The sequence below is a fragment of the Hemitrygon akajei genome, chromosome 17 (genome assembly GCF_048418815.1).
Source record: "Hemitrygon akajei chromosome 17, sHemAka1.3, whole genome shotgun sequence".
Lineage (NCBI taxonomy): Eukaryota > Metazoa > Chordata > Chondrichthyes > Myliobatiformes > Dasyatidae > Hemitrygon > Hemitrygon akajei.
In genome coordinates, this window is record NC_133140.1 from 55,960,099 (window position 1) to 55,982,188 (window position 22,090).

The window sequence follows — 22,090 nt, forward strand, 5'->3', positions numbered from 1 at the left end:
TGTTGCTTTGGAATTCCAGCATCTGCTGACTTTCTCATGTTTGTGATAGGGTAAGTTGTGGCTTTAGACCACCTAGACAACAGAAACACCCACGTCAGGATGCTGTTCATCGACTATAGCTCACCATTTAATAGCATCCTTCCCACAATCCTGATTGGGAAGTTGCAGAGCCTGGGTCTCTGTACCTCCCTTTGCAGTTGGATCCTCGACTTCCTAATCTGAGGAGGACCACAGTCTATGCGGATTGGTGATAACATATCCTCCTCACTGACGATCGACACTGGCTCACCTCAGCAGTGTGTGCTGAGCCCACTGCTCTACTCTATATACACACGACTGTGTGGCTAAGCAAAGCTCAAATACCATCTACAAATTTACTGACGATACAAACCGTTTTGGTAGAATTTCAAGTGGTGACGAGAGGGTGTACAGGAGTGACATATGCCAACTAGTGGAATAGTGCCGCAGCAACAACCTGGCACTCAACGTCAGTAAGCTGAACGAGCTGATTGTAGACTTCAGGAAGGGTAAGATGTAGGAACACATACCAATCCTCATAGAGGGATCAGAAGTGGAGAGAGTGAGCAGCTTCAAGTTCCTGGGTGTCAAGATCTCTGAGGATCTAATCTGGTCCCACCATATTGATGTAGTCATAAAAAAGGCAAGACAGAGGCTATACTTTATTAAGAGTTTAAAGAGATTTGGCATGTCAACAAATACACTCAAAAACTAATATAGTTGTACCGTGGAGAGCATTCTGACAGGCTGCATCACTGTCTGGTATGAAGGGGCTACTACACAGGACCGAAAGAAGCTGCATAAGGTTGTAAATCAAGTCAGCTCCATCTTGGGCACTAGCCTACAAAGTACCCAGGACATCTTTAGGGAGTTGGGTGTCTCAGAAAGGCAGCGTCCATTATTAAGGATATTCAGCACCCAGGGCATGCCCTTTTCTCACTGTTACCATCAGGTAGGAGATACAGAAGCCTGAAGGCACACACTCAGCGATTCAGGAACAGCTTCTACCCCTCTGTCATCTGATTCCTAAATGGACATTGAAGCTTTGGACACTACCTCAATTTTTAATATACAGTTTTTTTTTGCACATTTAAAAAAAATCTATTCAATACACGTAATTGATTCCCTTGTTTATTATTATGTTTTATTTTTTCTCTCTCTGTCTGCTAGGTTATGTATTACATTGAACTGCTGCTGCTAAGTTAACAAATTTCAGTCATATGCCAGTGATAATGAACCTGATTCTGATTCTGAGTAGGATATAGAGGGGCACTTGAGGGTTTATTTGGGTCACTTGAGTTGGCAAATACTTGGTGAATGTGAGGATAATTTGGGAAAATGTGAAATTGTTCATTTTGACATGAAAAGTGAAAAGAATAATATTTAAATAGTGAGAGCTCTAAGAAGCAGAGTATACAAGTGTATGATTTGCAAAAGATGAGAATCGACTTACAGCAAAAGTTAGGAAAGCTATCAGAACTTTGTTGTTTCTTGATAGGAGGTTTAAACACTAAAGTAGTAAATCAGTATACTTTATTTCAACAAGATTTGCCTGAAATACTATTCTGATGATTATTCTCTTGTTAACGGAAAAATGTAAATGTTTTGAAAGCAATTCAGAAGTGTAATATACTGATCTCTGGAATGGTCAGGATAGACTTGTAGCTGCTAGAATTTAGAAGAGTGAGAAGAGATTTGATTGAAAAATAAGTGATCCTGGGGGTTCTTGACAGGGTAGCTGTGCAGGAGATGCTTCTTTTGGGAGAATCTAGAACCTAGATTAATATTTAAAAAAGTAAAAATAATCTATTTAAAACAGAGTGGAGGGAATTTTTTCTTCTGTCAGAGGATTGTGAGTGTTTGGGGCTACTTCCTCTAAGTGCAGTGGAAGCAGTCTTTGAGTATTTTAAGGCAGAAGTAGAAAGATTTTGATGAGGAGGTGACAGATGCATGGAAACATATATTTGATTATTTAATTAAATCAGTTATGATCTCATTGACTGGCAGAGCAGGCCAGAAAGGGTCAAGTGGCCTTCTCCTCAGCATCCAGATAAATATTGGAGAGAGTTTCTGTGTTGATTATGTCATTATCCACGGTCTACTGAATCAGTCATTTCAAGTTGAGTTGTCATTACACTAGGCCTTTGTATCTATTTTTGACTGGTCTGGCTGGTTCTATTTGTTCATGTTTATTGGGGGGGGGGGGTTCTTTTTGTAAATGGTTGATTGTATTATAACATATGTTAATAAAAATACTTTGAATAAAAAAGTATAGTAAAATCTGATTCAATTAAGTGTAAATTTTTAGCAACATTGGATTGAATGATTTAAGTTTGATTTCATACTATTATGGTATAACCAGAGAGCCGTGCCTGTCACGTGACAGCACTGCCCTCACCTGGTCGGAGGTCACACCACCTACCAGTCAACATTTCACCCCTCCCAACTAATCAATGCACACTTAACCATTGGCCACCTTAATTGGATTAACCTGTCTAGCACCAAGCCGTTGGCCCCCTGACCTATAAAGGGTGCTACATGTGCTTGGCTCGCTCTCTTTTTGCCATCCCCGAGGGACTACCCTGCTTCACTCCAGGCTGAAGACTGCAGAACAGCGCTGGAGACATGTAAGGTGTGCAATGAATAGGGTTGTGGGAGTGTTCGTTGTTGTCCCTTTAGCAAAGAGCCTTGCTTTCCCATAGCCAAGGGGGGCAAGTATTGTAGTTACTTTTCCCTTGCTTGTATTGTGTAACTGTACTGGTCCCCACATCGTTTTCCCGTGTATTGTACTGCAGACCCGACTTTCCCCATGCTCCTCTATTCTAAGCGCATTTGTACGAATACTATAGCCGCTTATGTTGTTCCCAAGCTTTTTCTCCCCTTGTAAATAAACTCCTTATTATTAAAACTGTGTGTCCAGTGTTCTTGCCTATGAGACCCAAAGAATCTTTCTCATTTCCATCACAACACATGGATCTGTTGTCCAAGTGTGCCCCCTATAAAGGTCACTACTAGATGCTAAATAAAATCACTGATCACTTTAGTTTCTTCTTGGCATTTTGTACAAGGAAGTTATTTTTAAAAATTACTAGTACATTATTTGGCTATCTATTCCTCTATATTAGATGATTCATGGAGTATTTAAAGTGAATGGTAGTCATTTGTGAGAATAAACCCATCTTACCCAATCTCTCCTCATTGCTATATGCCTCCATTTCAGGCAAGATCCTAGTTCATCCTTCTGTATACTCTTATCGAATGCTACCATATCCTCTTTGTAGTGTGGAAACCAGAACTGTGCACAAAAAATCCTAATGTTGTTTAACCGATGTTTTGTACAGCTGCAACATGATGTCCCAGCTCTTATGCTCAGTGCCTTTATATTTGAAGGCAAGCATACCAAATTCTGGCTTCAGTATTCTCTCAACTTGCGTCAGCATTTTCAGTGAGCTATGGATTTGCATCCCAAGGTCCTTTGGTACAATAACATTTCTGAAGCCCCTGCTATTTATCTCTGTTTTACTAGACTTGACTACCCAAAGTTAATTACCTCACACTTGTCTGGATTGAATTCCATTTGCCATTGCTCCATTTAATTTTCAGCTGTCCTGCTGAATCCTCTGATAAACAATTTCACTGTCTACAGCTTCAATTTCTGTACCATCTGCAGATTTACTAATCAGGCTACCTACATTTTCATCCAAGCCCTTTCTATATATTAAATCAACAAAGGTCCCACCATCGACCCCTGTGGAATGCCACTCACTACAGACTTCCACTTATACTGTCTACCTCCTATCACTAAATGAGCTGATTGGGCAATCAAGGTCAGGTGACCAAGCAGTTTGAAAAGCTCAAACAAATAAATAGAGGGTTACCTCAAGCGGAGCGGCCAGTGAGTGAGTGGGCCAGTGAAGGAGTGGAGATTTGAGGTTTTGACTCGAGAGATTCTGGCAGTTTTGGCAGTTGGACTGTGCAATCAAGTCAATCAAGATTTGAATAGCTCAGCAGAAAGCCATTGATTAGACAATCAAGATTTGAATAGCTCAGACTCAGCAGAAAGCAGCTGATTGGGCAATCGAGGTCAGGTGACCAAGCTGTTTGAAAAGCTCAAACAAATAAATAGAGGGTTGCCTCAAGCGGAGTGGCCTGTGGAAAGCAGCCAGTGAGTGAGTGGGCCAGTGAAGGAGTGGAGATTTGAGGCTTTGACTCGAGAGGCTTCGACGAGAAGAGGCTGAGGACGAGCTTCACTCCAAGTGAGGTAAGGCCGGGTAAGTTCCTTTCAAAGGACAAAGTTTCAAAAGTCGAGGCAAGTATTGGGTAGGTCATGGCAGCTGAGATTGGCCCCGTGGTTTGTTCATCCTGCAGCATGTGGGAAATCAGGGATACTTCCAGTGTCCCTGACGACTGTGTGTGCAGGAAGTGTGTCCAACTGCAGCTTCTGGCTGCGATTGGATTCATACTGGAGCATCCACGATGCTGAGAAAGTCGTGAATAGCACGTTCAGTGAGTTGGCCACACCACAGGTAAAAGCTACACAGGCAGAAAGGGAAGGGGTGGCCACTAGACAGCGTAGCAGTAGGCAGGTAGTGCAAGAGTCCCCTGAGGTCATCTCCCTCCTAAACAGATATACTGTTTTGGATACTGTTGGTGGAGATGTCTCATCAGGGGAAGGTAGCAGCAGCCATGTTCATGGCACCATGGGTGGCTCTGCGGCACAGGAGGGAAGGAAAAGGAGTGGGAGAACTATAGTGATAGGGGATTCGATTGTAAGGGGAATAGATAGGTGTTTCTGCAGCCGCAAACGAGACTCCAGGATGGTATGTTGCCTCCCTGGTGCAAGGTTCAAGGATGTCTCTGAGCGGCTGCAGGACATTCTGGAATGGGAGGGTGAACAGCCAGTGGCCGTGGTGCACATAGGTACCAATGATATAGGTAAAAAATGGGATGAGGTCCTACAAGGTGAATTTAGGGAGTTAGGAGATAAACTAAAAAGTAGGACCACAAAGGTAGTAATCTCTGGATTACTACCAGTGCCACGTGCTAGTCAGAGTAGAAATAGGAGGATATTTCAGATGAATAAGTGGCATAAAAAATGGTGCAAGGGGGAGGGATTCAAATTTCTGGGGCATTGGAACCAGTTCTGGGGGAGGTGGGACCGGTATAAACAGGACAGTCTGCATCTGGGCTGGACTGGAACCAATGTCCTAGGGGGAGCGTTTGCTACTGCTGTTCAGGAGGATTTAAACTAATTTGGCAGGGGGATGGGAACAAGTGCAGAGAGACAGAGGGGTGTAAAATGAGGGTAGAAGCAAAAAGTAGTAAGGTGAAAAGTAAAAGTGGCAGGCAGGCAAATCCAGGGCAAAAAGCAAAAAGAGCCACTTTTCAACATAATTGTATAAGGGCTAAGAGTGTTGTAAAAACAAGCCTGAAGGCTTTGTGTGTCAATGCAAGGAGCATTTGTAACAAGGTGGATGAATTGTATGTGCAGATAGTTATTAATGAATATGATATAGTTGGGATCACAGAGACATGGCTCCAGGGTGACCAAGGATGGGAGCTCAGCATCCAGGGATATTCAATATTCAGGAAGGATAGACAGGAAAGAAAAGGAGGTGGGGTAGCATTGCTCGTTAGAGAGGAGATTAACGCAATAGAAAGGAAGGACATTAGCCTGGAGGATGTGAAATCGATATGGGTAGAGCTGCATAACACTAAGGGGCAGAAAACGCTGGTGGGAGTTGTGTACAGGCCACCTAACAGTAGTAGTGAGGTTGGGGATGGCATTAAACAGGAAATTAGAAATGCATGCAATAAAGGAACAGTAGTTATAATCTTCAATCTACATATAGATTGGGTGAACCAAATTGGTAAGGGTGCTGAGGAAGAGGATTTCTTGAAATGTATGCGGGATGGTTTGCTGAACCAACATGTCGAGGAACCAACTAGAGAGCAGGCCATTCTAGATTGGGTATTGAGCAATGAGGAAGGGTTAGTTAGCAACCTTGTTGTGCGAGGCCCCTTGGGTAAGAGTGACCATAATATGGTGGAATTCTTCATTAAGATGGAGAGTGACATAGTTAACTCAGAAACAAAGGTTCTGAACTTAAAGAAGGGTAACTTTGAAGGTATGAGATGTGAATTAGCTAAGATAGACTGGCAAATGATACTTAAAGGGTTGACGGTGGATATGCAATGGCAAGCATTTAAAGATCGCATAGATGAACTACAACAATTGTTCATCCCAGTTTGGCAAAAGAATAAACCAGGGAAGGTAGTGCACTCGTGGCTGACAAGGGAAATTAGGGATAGTATCAAGTCCAAAGAAGAAACATATAAATTAGCCAGAAAAAGCGGCACACCTGAGGACTGGGAGAAATTCAGAGACCAGCAGAGGAGGACAAAGGGCTTAATTAGGAAAGGGATAAAGGATTATGAGAGAAAGCTGGCAGGGAACTTAAAAACTGACTGTAAAAGCTTTTATAGGTACGTGAAAAGAAAAAGATTGGTCAAGACAAATGTAGGTCCTTTACAGTCAGAAACAGGTGAATTGATCATAGGGAACAAAGACATGGAAGACCAATTGAATAACTACTTTGGTTCTGTCTTTACTAAGGAGGACATAAATAATCTTCCGGAAATAGTAAGGGACTGAGAGTCTAGTGAGATGGAGGAACTGAGGGAAATACATGTTAGTAGGGAAGTGGTGTTAGGTAAATTGAAGGGATTAAAGGCAGATAAATCCCCAGGGCCAGATGGTCTGCATCCCAGAGTGCTTAAGGAAGTAGCCCAAGAAATAGTGGATGCATTAGTGATAATTTTTCAAAACTCCTTAGATTCTGGATTAGTTCCTGAGGATTGGAGGGTGGCTAATGTAACCCCACTTTTTAAAAAAGGAGGGAGAGAGAAACCGGGGAATTATAGACCGGTTAGTCTGACATCGGTGGTGGGGAAAATGCTAGAGTCGGTTATCAAAGATGAGATAACAGCACATTTGGAAAGAGGTGAAATCATCGGACAAAGTCAGCATGGATTTGTGAAAGGAAAATCATGTCTGACGAATCTTATAGAATTTTTTGAAGATGTAACTAGTAGAGTGGATAGGGGAGAGCCAGTGGATGTGGTATATTTAGATTTTCAAAAGGCTTTTGACAAGGTCCCACACAGGAGATTAGTATGCAAACTTAAAGCACACGGTATTGGGGGTATGGTATTGATGTGGATAGAGAATTGGTTGGCAGACAGGAAGCAAAGAGTGGAAGTAAACGGGACCTTTTCAGAATGGCAGGCAGTGACTAGTGGGGTACCGCAAGGCTCAGTGCTGGGACCCCAGTTGTTTACAATATATATTAATGATTTAGATGAAGGAATTAAATGCAGCATCTCCAAGTTTGCGGATGACACGAAGCTGGGCGGCAGTGTTAGCTGTGAAGAGGATGCAGGGTGACTTGGATAGGTTAGGTGAGTGGGCAGATTCATGGCAGATGCAATTTAATGTGGATAAATGTGAGGTTATTCACTTTGGTTGCAAGAACAGGAAAACAGATTATTATCTGAACGGTGGCCGATTAGGAAAAGGGGAGATGTAACGAGACCTGGGTGTCATTGTACACCAGTCATTGAAGGTGGGCATGCAGGTACAGCAGGTGATGAAAAAGACAAATGGTATGTTGGCATTCATAGCAAAAAGATTTGAGTACAGGAGCAGGGAGGTTCTACTGCAGTTGTACAAGACCTTGGTGAGACCGCACCTAGAATATTGTGTGTAGTTTTGGTCCCCTAATCTGAGGAAATACATTCTTGCCATACAGGGAGTACAGAGAAGCTTCACCAGATTGATTCCTGGGATGGCAGGACTTACATATGAAGAAAGGCTGGATCAACTAGGCTTATACTCACTAGAATTTAGAAGATTGAGGGGGGATCTTATTGAAACGTATAAAATTCTAAAGGGATTGGACAGGCTAGATGCAGGAAGATTGTTTCCGATGTTGGGGAAGTCCAGAGCAAGGGGTCACAGTTTAAGGATAAAGGGGAAGCCTTTTAGGACCGAGATTAGGAAAAACTTCTTCACACAGAGAGTGGTGAATCTGAGGAATTCTCTGCCACAGGAAACAGTTGAGGCCGGTTCATTGGCTATATTTAAGAGGAAGTTAGATATGGCCCTTGTGGCTAAAGGGATCAGGGGGTATGGAGAGAAAGCAGGTACAAGGCTCTGAGTTGAATGATCAGCCATGATCATACTGAATGGCGGTGCAGGCTCAAAGGGCCAAATGGCCTACTCCTGCACCTATTTTCTATGTTTCTATGAGTTCTGAATCCAGTTTACCAACACACCTCATGCCTTGTGTCTTAACCTTTTGGATCAAACTACTAAGTGAGACATTTACCAAGTTTAACTAGATTATTGTCACAAGAGATTCTACAGATGCTGGAAGCGTTGAGTAGCATACAAAATGCTGGAGGAACTCAGCAGGTCAGGCAGTATCTATGGATGGAAATAAACAGTTGATGTTTTGGGCTGAAAGTTGTCATGGGGTAGGGGATTGTATGTGTTAGTTTGCTTGTTTGGGGTGGTTGGAGTAAAGGGTTTTCCTGTGAGATTAAATAGAGTGAGACAATAAGTGACAATCGAAGAATGGCAAATAATCTCATTGAAGCTTTCAGAATTCTCCTGGGGTCTAACAGGGTAGTTGTGGTTACGATGATTTCATAGGCTGGATTGTCTAGAACTTGTGGGTACAATCACAAAATAAGGGGTTGGTCATTCAGGGCTAAGATGAGAGGAGATTGTTCACTCATGATGCTGAAGTTTTGAATTCATAACTCAGGGGAACTATGAAGGACCAGAGGCTGAGAATATTCTAGAGAAAGATGAATAGAGTTTTGGAAATTAGGAAAAATCAAAGAATATCAAATTAGTGCTGAGGTAAAAGATCAGACCATGATCCTGTTGAATGATGATTCAGCCATAAGGACTATTCCTGCTTTTATTCTTGCTTTCTTGTATCCTTAAAAAAGCTTCTTTTGTACTCCCGATGGATTTTCTTAATGAATATCTCCTAACAATACCTTCCGGTTAAGTTGCTCACTTTTTCTAAGAATCTGCTCTAGCTAGTTAGTTCTCTACCAAGTCTCTCCTTTCCTTAAACAAATAATATTTAAAAAAAAATATATATACAACTTCTGGCACTTGTACATCTTCTATGCACTCTCTCCAGTGCTTCCATTTTCCTTCTGTGATATGGTAACACAGAAATGTGTACAGCATTTTAAGTGTAGTCAAGTCAAAGTTCTTTCTGTATAGTATAAATCACTTCAAGGTTTTTCAAAGTGTTCTCCCATTCAGTAAGAACTATAATACTCATTTAGTCTTTCAATTCTGCATTAATCCTGAGGACTACAGTAGGTTCAAATTCACTGGCTCCCCACTCAGCCTTGGATCACCTCGACAATAGCAAACACTGCTGCTGTTTTTTGATTACAGCTCAGTGTTAAACATGATCATACCCTCAGTTCTAACCAACAATCTCCAAAGCCTAGACCTCTGTATCTCCCTCTGCAACTTGATCCTTGATTTCCTCACTGGGAAGTTATAGGCAGTGCGATCAGAAATAACATCTCCTTGCTGATAATCAACAGTGGCACACATCAAGAATCTATGCTTAGCTCACTGTTCTATTTTTTCTACACACACGTCTGTGTGGCAGTGCACAGCTCAAATGTCAACTGTAAATTTGCTGATGACACAACTATTGTTGGCAGAATTTCACATGATAATGAACTGGCATACAGAAGTGCGATAGATCAGTTGGTTGAATGTTGTCGCAACAAAAACATTGCACTCAACATCAGTAAGACTAAGGAATTGATTTTGGATTTCAGGAAGGGTAAGTTGAGGGAACACACTAGTCCTCCTCAAGGGATCAGCAGTGGAAAAGGTGAGGTGATCTCTGAAGACCTCTCCTGGGCCCAATATATTAATGCCATCACAAGGCATGACAATGGCTATATGTCATTAAGAGAATGAGGAGACTTGGTATGTCACCAAAAACTTCCATAAATTTCTGCAGGTTTACACTGGAAGGCATTTTAACTGGTTGCATTACAATCTGGTGTGGATAGGCCACTGCACAGGATCAGAAAAACCTGCAGAAAATTATAAACTCAGATAGTGCCATCATGGGCACTAGCCTCCGCAGCATCGAGGGCACCTTCAAAAGGTGATGCCTCAGAAAGGCGGCATCCATCATTAAAGACCCCTATCACAGAAGATATGCCCTCTTCTTATGGTTATCATCAAGGAGAAGGTACAGGAGCCCAAAGACACACAATCAATATTTCAGTAACAGCTTCTTCTTCCCCATCAGATTTCTGAATGGACAATGAATGCATGAACATTACCTCACATTTTCCCCTTTCTCTTTGTACTGCTTACTTAATTTAATTTTTATATTAAATTAAGGCCACAGTAAATTGGGTGTTTTGATAATATAGAGTTTAGTGTGACACTATTACATCTCATGGTGTTCTTGAATTCCAGTGCCATTCTATAAAGAGCCTCTGTATGTTATCCCTGTGGAATGTGTGGGTATTCTGCAGGTGCTTCAGCTTCCTCCCATAGTCCAAAGACGTGTTACTGGTAGCTTAATTGGTCATTGTCAATTGTCCTGCATTTAGGTTAATGTTAATCAGGGTTGTGGGGATGCCGAGGTAGCATGGCTCAAAGGGCTGGACAAGCTTACTAAACAAATAGATAATAAGTTTGTGTGTATGTATGTGTGTGTACATGTGCATATTAATTGTGCGTGTGTGTGTGTACACACACACACACACAATTTATTAATTTATTGTTTTTAAAAATATGTTTATTGCAATGTACTGCTGCTGCAAACAACAATTTACACGAATATGCCAGTAATATTAAACCTGATTCTGATTCTGACTGTACATGTGTATGTATGCACAGGAAAGCAAAGACAATAGATATATAGAATCTCTAAATTTTGCAAATTTGCTTTATTTTCTGTTGTGTCATTTTTAAAGTAGATTTTGCCTTTTTCTCAGATTGATACACCTTGCCTTAAATGAAATCTGGCAAGCTTTCTCAAATGATTCTGAATACTTGAAGTTTGCATGAAGTACATTTACAGGAAAGTGCCACTATCTGTACATTCTCCTTCAAGCTTCATTCCATCCTTACTGAGAATTATTCTGATTGCCTTCTTTGTTAACGGATCCCAATCATGGAAGTCTCTACTGGGCTGGGCAAAATGAATGTTTTTCACTGTACCTGGGTACGTGATAATAAATCAATTTACCAATCAATGGCATACCTTCAGCTGAAGAGCTTCAGCTCGTGAAAGTGGCACATCACTACTTTCTCAAAGGCATTTGGGAATGGGTGATTTTGTTAGCCAGTAATGTCCACACCTTTTAAATGAATAAAAATATACTTAAAATAACTTCTCATGAGAGTATTCTGGGTTTATATAGTGAATGTAGCCTCTATGGTGCTGCCAGGAGCAGACAAATATTTTCAGCATCCTGGGATTCCAAAACGATTAGGCTAAGGCATTTGTTTTCAGTTATTGTTGAGAAACTCAGGCTGGAGTGACTGGAAGCAGGATTGATCTCAGCTTTGACAATTTTGATCATTGCTGGGCTGTGTAGTTTTGGCACTCTGTTGAGGTTTGCATATGAACTTGAGGGCAGCTAAACCCAAGGAATAATATTCTAATATAGAATTAAAAACAACAGGGGAAGAAATGAGAGAAAACCTGGCTATTAAACACTAACAAGTAAAAAGGTATTGTTTATTTTAATTTAGACTACTCATGCCTTTTGTTCTTGATTGAACAAAGATTTTAAAACTTAAATATTTTAAACATCAGAATTCTGATATTCTGATTTGGCTTTATGACATTTTAACTTCAGTTAATTCCAATGTTCAGTCCCTGTTACTATGCAGCATTTAAACTAGATCAGAGGTACTGATTTTATAACTTGCATTTTACAGCATTGTTGCCTCCAGGTACTTCCGCAAGTACAGGTAAGCAGACCTGATGTTAGGACATTGGGTATCATTGATTTAATCAACTTTACATAAAAAAATATATTTCTTGCATTACCAATTATTCTTTTTTTTACCATGAAAGTTAAAAAAATTTTTTTTATATTGAATTTTCAAATAGTTACAAAAGGAAAAAAAATTATCAACCCTTCCCCCCTCCCCTTAACCCCTCCCCCCTAACATATCCCTGTAGAAAGAGAAAAAAAAAGAGAGAAGAAAAAAGAAAGAAAGAAAGAGTACCTGGATATCGGAAGATCCCCACATGCTCCACGGAGTTCGTAATAACTTTAGTATATATATTTATTTCTTTCCCCAAATCACCAATAATTTTATCTTCAGAGCACCTATATATTTAATCCTATCTTTTGTAAATAAGGGTGCCAAATTTTCAGAAATATTTCATATTTATCTCTTAAATTATCAGTAATTTTTTCAAGTGGAATGCAGCTGAAAATTTCATTTTTCCAATGATCTATACTTAAGTATGAATCCGATTTCCAAGTAACTGCAATAGCCTTTTTGGCTACTGCCAATGCAATTTTTATGAATTCTTTCTGATATTTATTCAGTTTGGATTTCGGTTTTATCCCTTCAATATCACCTAGTAAAAATAATGTTGGATTATGTGGAAGTTGTGTTCCAATAAAACTCTTAAATTTGTCCAAAAAGGATGAATTTTAAAACAAGACCAAGTAGAGTGTAAAAAAAAAAGTACCAATTTCTTGATTACATCGGAAACATTGATCAGATAAATTTGGGTTTAATTTATTTATTTTTTGTGGTGTAATATATAATTGATGTAAAAAAATTATATTGCACTAATCTTTCTTTTTACAATATTTTTATTCAGAAGAAAAAAAGATTTACAGAGTACAGCACATAAATACATCTCAACATAACTTGTGTACATTCATATATTGTAATAAAATTGATCAAAATGTTATAGCATAACACATAAAGGTATACCACTCTGTAATCAAAAATTTAAAGATAGGTCATACATCATAAAATAAACCTTTTTATATATATATAAAAATGTCAACCCCCTACCAACTACCAAAGAAAAAAGCTGATGGATGACGATGGATAATTAGGAAAAAAAACATATTCACTTAAGAAGAGAAGATAAAAATATACATAGAAGTCTGTGCACTGTTAAACTTTATAGATTGGAAAAGTAATTTAGGAAAGGTCCCCAAATATCATAAAAAGATTGTTTCGAATTTAAGACTTAAGATGTCCTCTTAGTCCTTTACTTTTTGCTTTAGCTATAGAACCCTTAGCAATAGCACTTTGAGAAGCTAAGGACATTTCTGGTATACTAAGGGAAGGTATGTCTCATAAAAATTCTGTATACGCTGATGATATTTTACTTTTTATCTCTAACACTGAAACTTCTTTACCTTTGGTTCTTTCTTTAATCTCCCAGTTTAGTTCTTTTTCAGGATATAAGCTGAACCTACATAAAAGTGAGCTATTTCCTTTAAATGACCTAAATGTCATCAAATGCCAAATTTCCGTTCAAAGTTGTTACAAGTCAATTTACATATTTAGGTGTAACAATTACTAAAAACTTCAAGAATTTATTCAAAGAAAACTTAAACCCCTTATTGAATTATGTGAAAAAGATGCTTTCTAAATGGTCCCCTCTTTCTTTATCCCTAATTGGCCGAATTAATTCGATTAAAATGGAGATTCTTCCTAAATTTTTATATCTTTTTCAGGCCTTACCTATTTTTATTCCTAAGACGTACTTTGATTCTTTAGATTCAATTTTAACCTCTTGTATTTGGAATAATAAACAAGCTCGTTTAAGTAAAGTTTACTTACAAAGAAATAAAGAGATGGGTGGACTAGCTCTACCCAATTTTAGGTTTTACTATTGGGCTGCCAATATAAGGAATATTACTTTCTGGTCCTATTATATTTATCGTAAAGATTGCCCATCATGGGTCGCCTTAGAAGTTAATTCTTACAAAAAATTCCTCTATTGTCTCTCTTCTTGGATCATACTCTTTTTCAGCAAATAAAACAACAGATAACCTAATTATAGACAATAGGTGCAGAAGTAGACCATTTGGCCCTTCGAGCCTGCACCGCCATTCTGAGATCATGGCTGATCATCTACTATCAATACCCGGTTCCTGCCTTGTCCCCATATCCCTTGATTCCCCTATCCATAAGATACCTATCTAGCTCCTCCTTGAAAGCATCCAGAGAATTGGCCTCCACTACCTTCCGAGGCAGTGCATTCCAGACCCCCGCAACTCTCTGGGAGAAGAAATTTTTCCTTAACTCTGTCCTAAATGACCTACCCCTTATTCTCAAACCATGCCCTCTGGTACTGGACTCTCCCAGCATCTGGAACATATTTCCTGCCTCTATCTTGTCCAATCCCTTAAAAATCTTATATGTTTCAATCAGATCCCCTCTCAATCTCCTTAATTCCAGCGTGTACAAGCCCAGTCTCTCTAACCTCTCTGGGAAGACAGTCCAGACATCCCAAGAATTAACCTCGTGAATCTACGCTGCACTTCCTCTACAGCCAGGATGTCCTTCCTTAACCCTGGAGACCAAAACTGTACACAATACTCCAGGTGTGGTCTTACCAGGGCTCTGTACAAATGCAAGAGGATTTCCTTGCTCTTGTACTCAATTCCCTTTGTAATAAAGGCCAACATTCCATTAGCCTTCTTCACTGCCTGCTGCACTTGCTCATTCACCTTCAGTGACTGATGAACAAGGACTCCTAGATCTCTTTGTATTTCTCCCTTACCTAACTCTACACTGTTCAGATAATAATCTGCCTTCCTGTTCTTACTCCCAAAGTGGATAACCTCACACTTATTCACATCAAACATCATCTGCCAAGTATCTGCCCACTCACCCAGCCTATCCAAGTCACCCTGAATTCTCCTAACATCCTCATCACATGTCACACTGCCACCCAGCTTAGTATCATCAGCAAATTTGCTGATGTTATTCTCAATGCCTTCATCTAAATCGTTGACGTAAATGGTAAACAGCTGTGGTCCCAATACCGAGCCCTGTGGCACCCCACTAGTCACCACCTGCCATTCCGAGAAACACCCATTCACTGCTACCCTTTGCTTTCTATCTGCCAACCAGTTTTCTATCCATGTCAATGTCTTCCCCGTGATGCCCTGAGCTTTGATTTTACCCACCAATCTCCTATGTGGGACCTTATTAAATGCCTTCTGAAAATCGAGGTACACTACATCCACTGCATCTCCCCCGTCTAACTTCCTAGTTACATCCTCAAAAAACTCCAACAGATTAGTCAAGCATGATTTACCCTTGGTAAATCCATGCTGGCTCGGCCCAATCCTATCACTGCTATCTAGATATGCCACTATTTCATCCTTAATAATGGACTCTAGCATCTTCCCCACCACTGATGTCAGGCTGACAGGTCGATAGTTTTCTGTTTTCTCCCTCCCTCCTTTCTTAAAAAGTGGGATAACATTAGCCATTCTCCAATCCTCAGGAACTGATCCTGAATCTAAGGAACATTGGAAAATGATTACCAATGCATCCGCAATTTCCAGGGCCACCTCCTTTAGTACCCTAGGATGCAGACCATCTGGACCTGGGGATTTGTCAGCCTTCAGTTCCATCAGTCTACTCATCACCGTTTCCTTCCTAATGTCAATCTGTTTCATTTCCTCTTGTTACCCTATGTCCTTGGCCCATCCATACATCTGGGAGATTGCTTGCGTCTTCCTTAGTGAAAACAGATCTAAAGTACTCATTAAATTCTTCTGCCATTTCTCTGTTTCCCATAACAATTTCACCCAATTCATTCTTCAAGGGCCCAACATTGTTCTTAACTATCTTCTTTCTCTTCACATACCTAAAAAAAGCTTTTGCTGTCTTCCTTTATATTCCTGGCTAGCTTGCGTTCGTACCTAATTTTTTCTCCCCGTATTGCCTTTTTAGTTAAGTTCTGTTGTTCCTTAAAAACTTCCCAATCATCTGTCCTCCCACTTACCTTAGCTCTGTCATACTTACTTTTTTTTAATGCTATGCAATCTCTGACGTCCTTTGTCAACCACTGTGGCCCCTTTCCCCCCTTTGAATCCTTCCTTCTCTGGGGGATGAACTGATTTTGCACCTAGTGCATTATTCCCAAGAATACCTGCCATTGCTGTTCCACTGTCTTTTCTGCTAGGCTATCCGTCCAGTCAACTTTGGCCAGCTCCTTCCTCATGGCTCCATAGTTTCCCCGTTCAACTGCAACACTGACACCTCCGAGCTGCCCTTATCCTTCTCAAATTGCAGATAAAAACTTACCATATTATGATCACTACCTCCAAATGGCTCCTTTACTTCAAGATCACTTATCAAATCCTGTTCATTACATAACACTAAATCCAGAATAGTCTTGTCCCTGGTTGGCTCTCGTACAAGCTGTTCCAAGAATGCATCCCTTAGGCACTCTACAAACTCCCTATCCTGTGGTCCAGCACCAACCTGATTCTCCCAGTTCACCTGCATATTGAAATCCCCCATACCTACTGCGACATTACCTTTGCCACATGCCAATGTTAACTCCCTATTCAACTTGCACCCAATATCCATGCTACTGTTTGGTGGCCTGTAGACAACACCCATTTGGGTCCTTTTGCCCTTACTGTTTATCAGTTCTATCCACACAGACTCTACTTCTCCTGACCCTATGTCCCTCCTTGCAAAGGACTGAATCTCATTCCTCACCAACAGGGCTACCCCACCCCTCTGCCCACATTTCTGTCCCTACAGTAGCACGTATACCCTTGTACATTCATTTCCCAGGTCTGATCTCCCTGCAGCCATGTCTCCGTTATCCCAACAACATCATAGTTACCCATTCGCACCTGAGCTTCAAGCTCATCCGCCTTATTTCTGACACTTCGTGCATTCAGATATAGAATTTTTAGCCCATTTCTCCTCTCTCTGTTTGAATCGCTGCCTATTGTGCTTAACCCAGCTCCCCGAACTCCCATCGGGCTATACGCTCCTAGAATTTTGTTGTCCTTCCTAAATTTACTTATTTACTTATAATTGTTAAGCAAACTTTAAGGATCTGGTCTCAATTTAGAAAATTTTTTGGTTTAGCGAATTTTTCATTATCATCTCCCATTCTCCTTAATTATTTTTTTATTCCTTCCATGACTGATAAAGTTTTTAAAGATTGGGATGAATTAGGTATTAAGTGTTTTTGGGACCTGTTTATCTCAGGATCTCTTGCTTCATTTGACCAATTGGCAGATAAATTTGCACTCCCAAAATCACATTTTTACTGATACCTTCAAATTAGAGATTTTCTACGTTTCCAATATTGCACTAATCTTAACCGGACATTTGTTGTATTTGTCATACTGTCAAGACATAGTCTTGACCAACTTGTTTCTTCAATTTTAATATTCAAATCACTTTCCCATTTTTGTCTTGACTTATGAATTCCTTGTTTAATTGCCTGTTTTTGAATCAAACTATACATACAAGAAATAAATTTTTAAATTTTTCCTTTTTGAATTAAAGTTTCTATTTCATTAGGTTTCAACAATAGCATTGTTTGACCCAATTTATCTCTTAAATAAGCCCTTAATTGGAAATAACAAAAAAGAGTGTTGTTTGATATTTTGTATTTATTCTTTAATTGATCAAATGACATTAATATACCTCCTTCAAAACAATCTCCTATATATCTAATCCCTTTTTGAAACCAATTGTATAAAAGTTGGTTATCCATTGTAAAAGGGGTAAGTTTATTTTGAATTAAAGGTCTCTTTGCTAATAAAGATTTCTTTATCTCATCATCAACATTTATCTTATCCCATAAAACAATCAAATGTTTTAATATAGGAGATTCTTTCTTTTCCTGTATCCATTTAGATTCCCACTTATATATAAAATCTTCTGGTATATTTTCTCCTATTTTATCTAATTCTATTCTAATCCATGCCGGTTTATCTTAATCAAAAAAAGATGCAATAAATCTAAGTTGATTTACTTTATAATAATTCTTAAAGTTTGGAAGTTGTAACCCTCCTAGGTCAAATTTCCATGTCAATTTTTCCAACGATATTCTTGACATCTTGTCTTTCCAAAGGAACTTCCTCACACATTTATTTAACTCTTGAAAAACTTCTGCGGTAATTGTATTGGTAGTGTTTGGAATAAATATTGTAATCTAGGGAATATATTCATTTTTACAGCATTTACTTTGCCTACTAATGTTATTGTTAATGTAATCCATTTATTAAGATCTTCTTGAATTTTTTTCAATAATGGTAAATAATTTAATTTATATAAATTCTTTATATCATTATCAACTCTTATACCTAAATATTTTATACCATTTATTGGCCATCTAAATTGAGTTATTAGTTGACATTGACTATAATCTCCTTTAGTAAGGGGTAGAATTTCACTTTTATCCCAATTTATTTTGTAGCCTGATATTTTCCCATATTCTTCCAATCTAGAAGATAATTTACGCAGCGAATACAATGGGTTTGTTAAATAAAGCAAACATCGTCAGCAAATAAATTAATCTTGTATTCCTCCTGGTTAACTCTGAAACTCATAATATCTGGGTCCGTTCTAATTAATTCAGCTAATGGTTCTATCGCCAACACAAATAAAGCAGGTGATAATGGACAACCTTGTCTAGTTGACCTTGTTAACTGAAATGATGTTGAAATTTGACCATTTGTCACTACTTTAGCTTTGGGATTAGTATTTAAGGTTTTAATCCATTTTATAAACGATACTCCTAATCCATATTTTTCCAATACCTTAAATAAAAAATCCCATTCCAATCTATCAAATGCTTTTTCTGCATCTAAGGCAACTGCCACACTCATTTCCTCCCTCTTTTGTGCCAAATGAATTATGCTAAGTAATCGAGTTACATTATCTGCCGATTGTCTATTTTTGATAAATCCTGTTTGATCCATATGTATTAATTTTGGTAAGTATTTAGATAATCTATTAGATAAAAATTTTGCTATTATTTTATAGTCGGTATTCAACAAAGAAATAGGTCTATATGATGTTGGCTTTAAAAGATCTCTATCTTTTTTGGCAATACTATTAAAATAGCTGTCGAAAAAGATTCTGGAAGTTTATGCGTTCTTTCCGCTTGGTATATTAACTCCATAAAAGGAGGAATTAGTAAATCTTTAAACTTTTGATAAAATTTGGGTGGAAAACCATCCTCTCCTGGGGATTTATTACTCTGAAGTGATCCTAAAACTTCTTCGACCTCTTTTAATGTAAAAGGCATATCTAATCCCTTCTGTTCTTCTGATTTCAATTTTGGAAGAGTTATTTGTGATAAAAACCTTTCTATCTCGACATTATCATTTTGTGATTCTGATTGATACAATTCAGAATAAAAATTCTTAAAAGTTTCATTTATTTCTAAAGGTTTATAAGTAATTTTATTTACACTTGTTCTAATTGCATTTATTGTTTTGGAAATCTGGTCTGTTTTTAACTGTCAAGCAAGAATTTTTTATGATCTTTCACCTAGTTCGTAATATCTCTGTTTAGTTCTCATAATTGCTTTTTCTGTTCGGTATGTCTGAATATTGTAACTTCTTGTTAACAAGTTGTCTTCGTTTTTCTTCTGTCATATATCTTTGAGATTCTTTTTCTAATTTTGTAATCTCTTTTTCCAATTGATCTATTTCTACCATATATTCCTTAATTTTAGAAGTATAACTTATTATCTGGCCTCTCAAATATGCCTTCATGGCTTCCCATACAATAAATTTATCATCAACTGAATGTAAATTTGTATCTTAAAAAAAACTGAATCTGCTTTTTCATGAAATCACAAAAATCTTGATGTTTTAATAATATTGAATTAAATTTCCAACTGTAAATCGATTCCTCTTTATCCATCATTATCATTGTCATTGTCAAGGGGGAATGATCTGACAATATTCTTGCTTTATTCCGTATTTTTCTCTCTGTCTTGAATATTCGTTGATAATAGGAAAAAATCTATCCTTGAATAAGTTTTATGTCTATTTGAATAAAGTGAGTAATCTCTTTAATCTCTAATAAAATGAGGGAGTAATGTTGTGTTTTTTTTTATTCACAACATTAGTAGGGGGGTATTTTGTTATTTTTTTCTTTATAATCTATTTTTCTTTAATCTTTCTTTCTTTGCCTGGACAATCGGGGGCGGGGGGGGCGGGGGAGACACATAGCAACACGGAGAATTTTAAAAAGATTCCCCAAGGTACTATGAAAGTTGAAAAGTTAGGTATTACTATAGACTGGAGTAACCCTGTTAAAAATAATGACTAATTTACTGAATTTTTAAAGTTTTAATATTAATGGGCTTAATGGACCGGTGAAAAGAAAAAGAATTTTAACATACATTAAGAAAATGAAAATAGATATAGCTTTTTTTTACAGGAAACACACTTAACAGAGTTAGAACATCAGAAATTAAAGAGATATTGGGTCGGAAATGTTATTGCAGCTTCATTTAATTCAAAGGCGAGAGGAGTTGCAATTTTGGTTAATAAAACTTTACCAAATAAAATACAAAATGTATTAATTGATTCTGCGGGGAGATATGTAATTATACATTGTCAAATTTTTTCAGAACTATGGACTCTTATGAATATTTATGCACCAAATGAAAATGATGTAAAATTTATACAAGAGGTCTTTTTGAATTTGGCTGACGCACATGACAAAATATTAATAGGTGGAGATTTTAATTTTTGTCTAGACCCAGTTTTAGATAGATCAACAAAGGTTGTTACAAAATCAAAAGTAGCAAATTTAACTTTATCATTGATGAAAGATTTAAATTTGATTGATATATGGAGAAGAATTAACCCAAAAGAAAGAGATTACTCATTTTATTACCAATTATTCTTAAATGCATAATTAATTGTTTCATTACATACTCTATTTCTAAATACATTTATTTTAGAAGCTACTGTGACCCCCATCTATGTCAGTTTACTTTATTGAACAATAAAGTTAAACCCTTCAAAACTTTGTGTACTTAATCAGCTGTAATTTACAATTTTTTGACGGTGTCTGTGAAAAATAAAATCTCCACTACAGTAAATCAGACGCAAATTATACACAGTATGTTTAACTTCAACTTGATGCCTATCTCTTTTGGTGTAGTTGTAGAGAATTCACAGATAATTTAGAGATAGGCTATAGCTTGAATTTCATTAGAAGTATACATGAAACACTTTTTCAAATGATTCAGAAGCATCTTTACTTAGGGTAAAATTTAAATATTTGTGAGTCTGCTGTGCACATCTTCTGAGTTGGTGACATTAATGATTAATAGCCTATTCATTGTCTATTTCAGAACGATAGCAACTTGTAACATCAAGAATCTGATTTAATTTATATTTGTTTTGAAGCTTATGATGTAAAGGAACTCAGATAATTGACACATTGAATTTTTTTGAATGAATTGTCTTTCCTTCTTTTGAATGTCTTGAAAGGTCCACCTCAGTGTACCTAAAATAAATATAATATGTATATATGTCATTGTTCACATTGTTTATGAAATCAAGTTAATCAGTTTTAAGGAAAGGGGATTGTAGTTTCCCCTTCCATTAATTACAAAAAAGTAGAAGCCCAGTGAAATAGTGCGAGTGTGTATGCGTGTATTACATTTTGGTAATCATTTTTGTTAGTCTGTCAAGCTACATGACAATAAACAAACTGTTGGAGGATCTCAGCATGTCAAGCAGCATCTGTGGAGGCAAAGAGATGGTCAACATTTTAGATTGAGGCTCTACATCAGGACTGGGAGTGTAGATGACAGATTGCTAGTGTAAAGATGTGAAAGGGAGGAGTGACGCAGGGCGGGAGTGCAATAAGTGAAACCAGATGTAGAGGCAGATGTTGCCAGGTGGGGAAGAAGGAAGGGGTGGAATTGGTTGACAGTGGTGGTTGGGCAATAGGTGGAGATAAAGAAAGAGAAAGATAAAAGGG

General features: G+C 38.1%; 1 protein-coding gene across 8 annotated transcripts in view; it reads left to right on the forward strand.

Annotated features, from left to right (window-relative positions):
* banp (BTG3 associated nuclear protein) overlaps positions 1–22,090 on the forward strand; it is a 172,504-nt gene that overhangs the window by 88,334 nt on the left and 62,080 nt on the right. For 5 of the 8 annotated variants that reach the window (XR_012101914.1, XM_073070169.1, XM_073070167.1 and 2 more), the window contains one exon: positions 12,038–12,070. The exons of the other annotated variants lie outside the window; for them this stretch is intronic. Coding sequence is in view for 4 of the 5 variants with exons in the window: in XM_073070169.1 (XP_072926270.1) it covers positions 12,038–12,070 (33 nt within the window). In the remaining variant the exon portion in view is untranslated. The remainder of the gene's footprint in view (positions 1–12,037; positions 12,071–22,090) is intronic. 8 annotated transcript variants of the gene reach the window in all.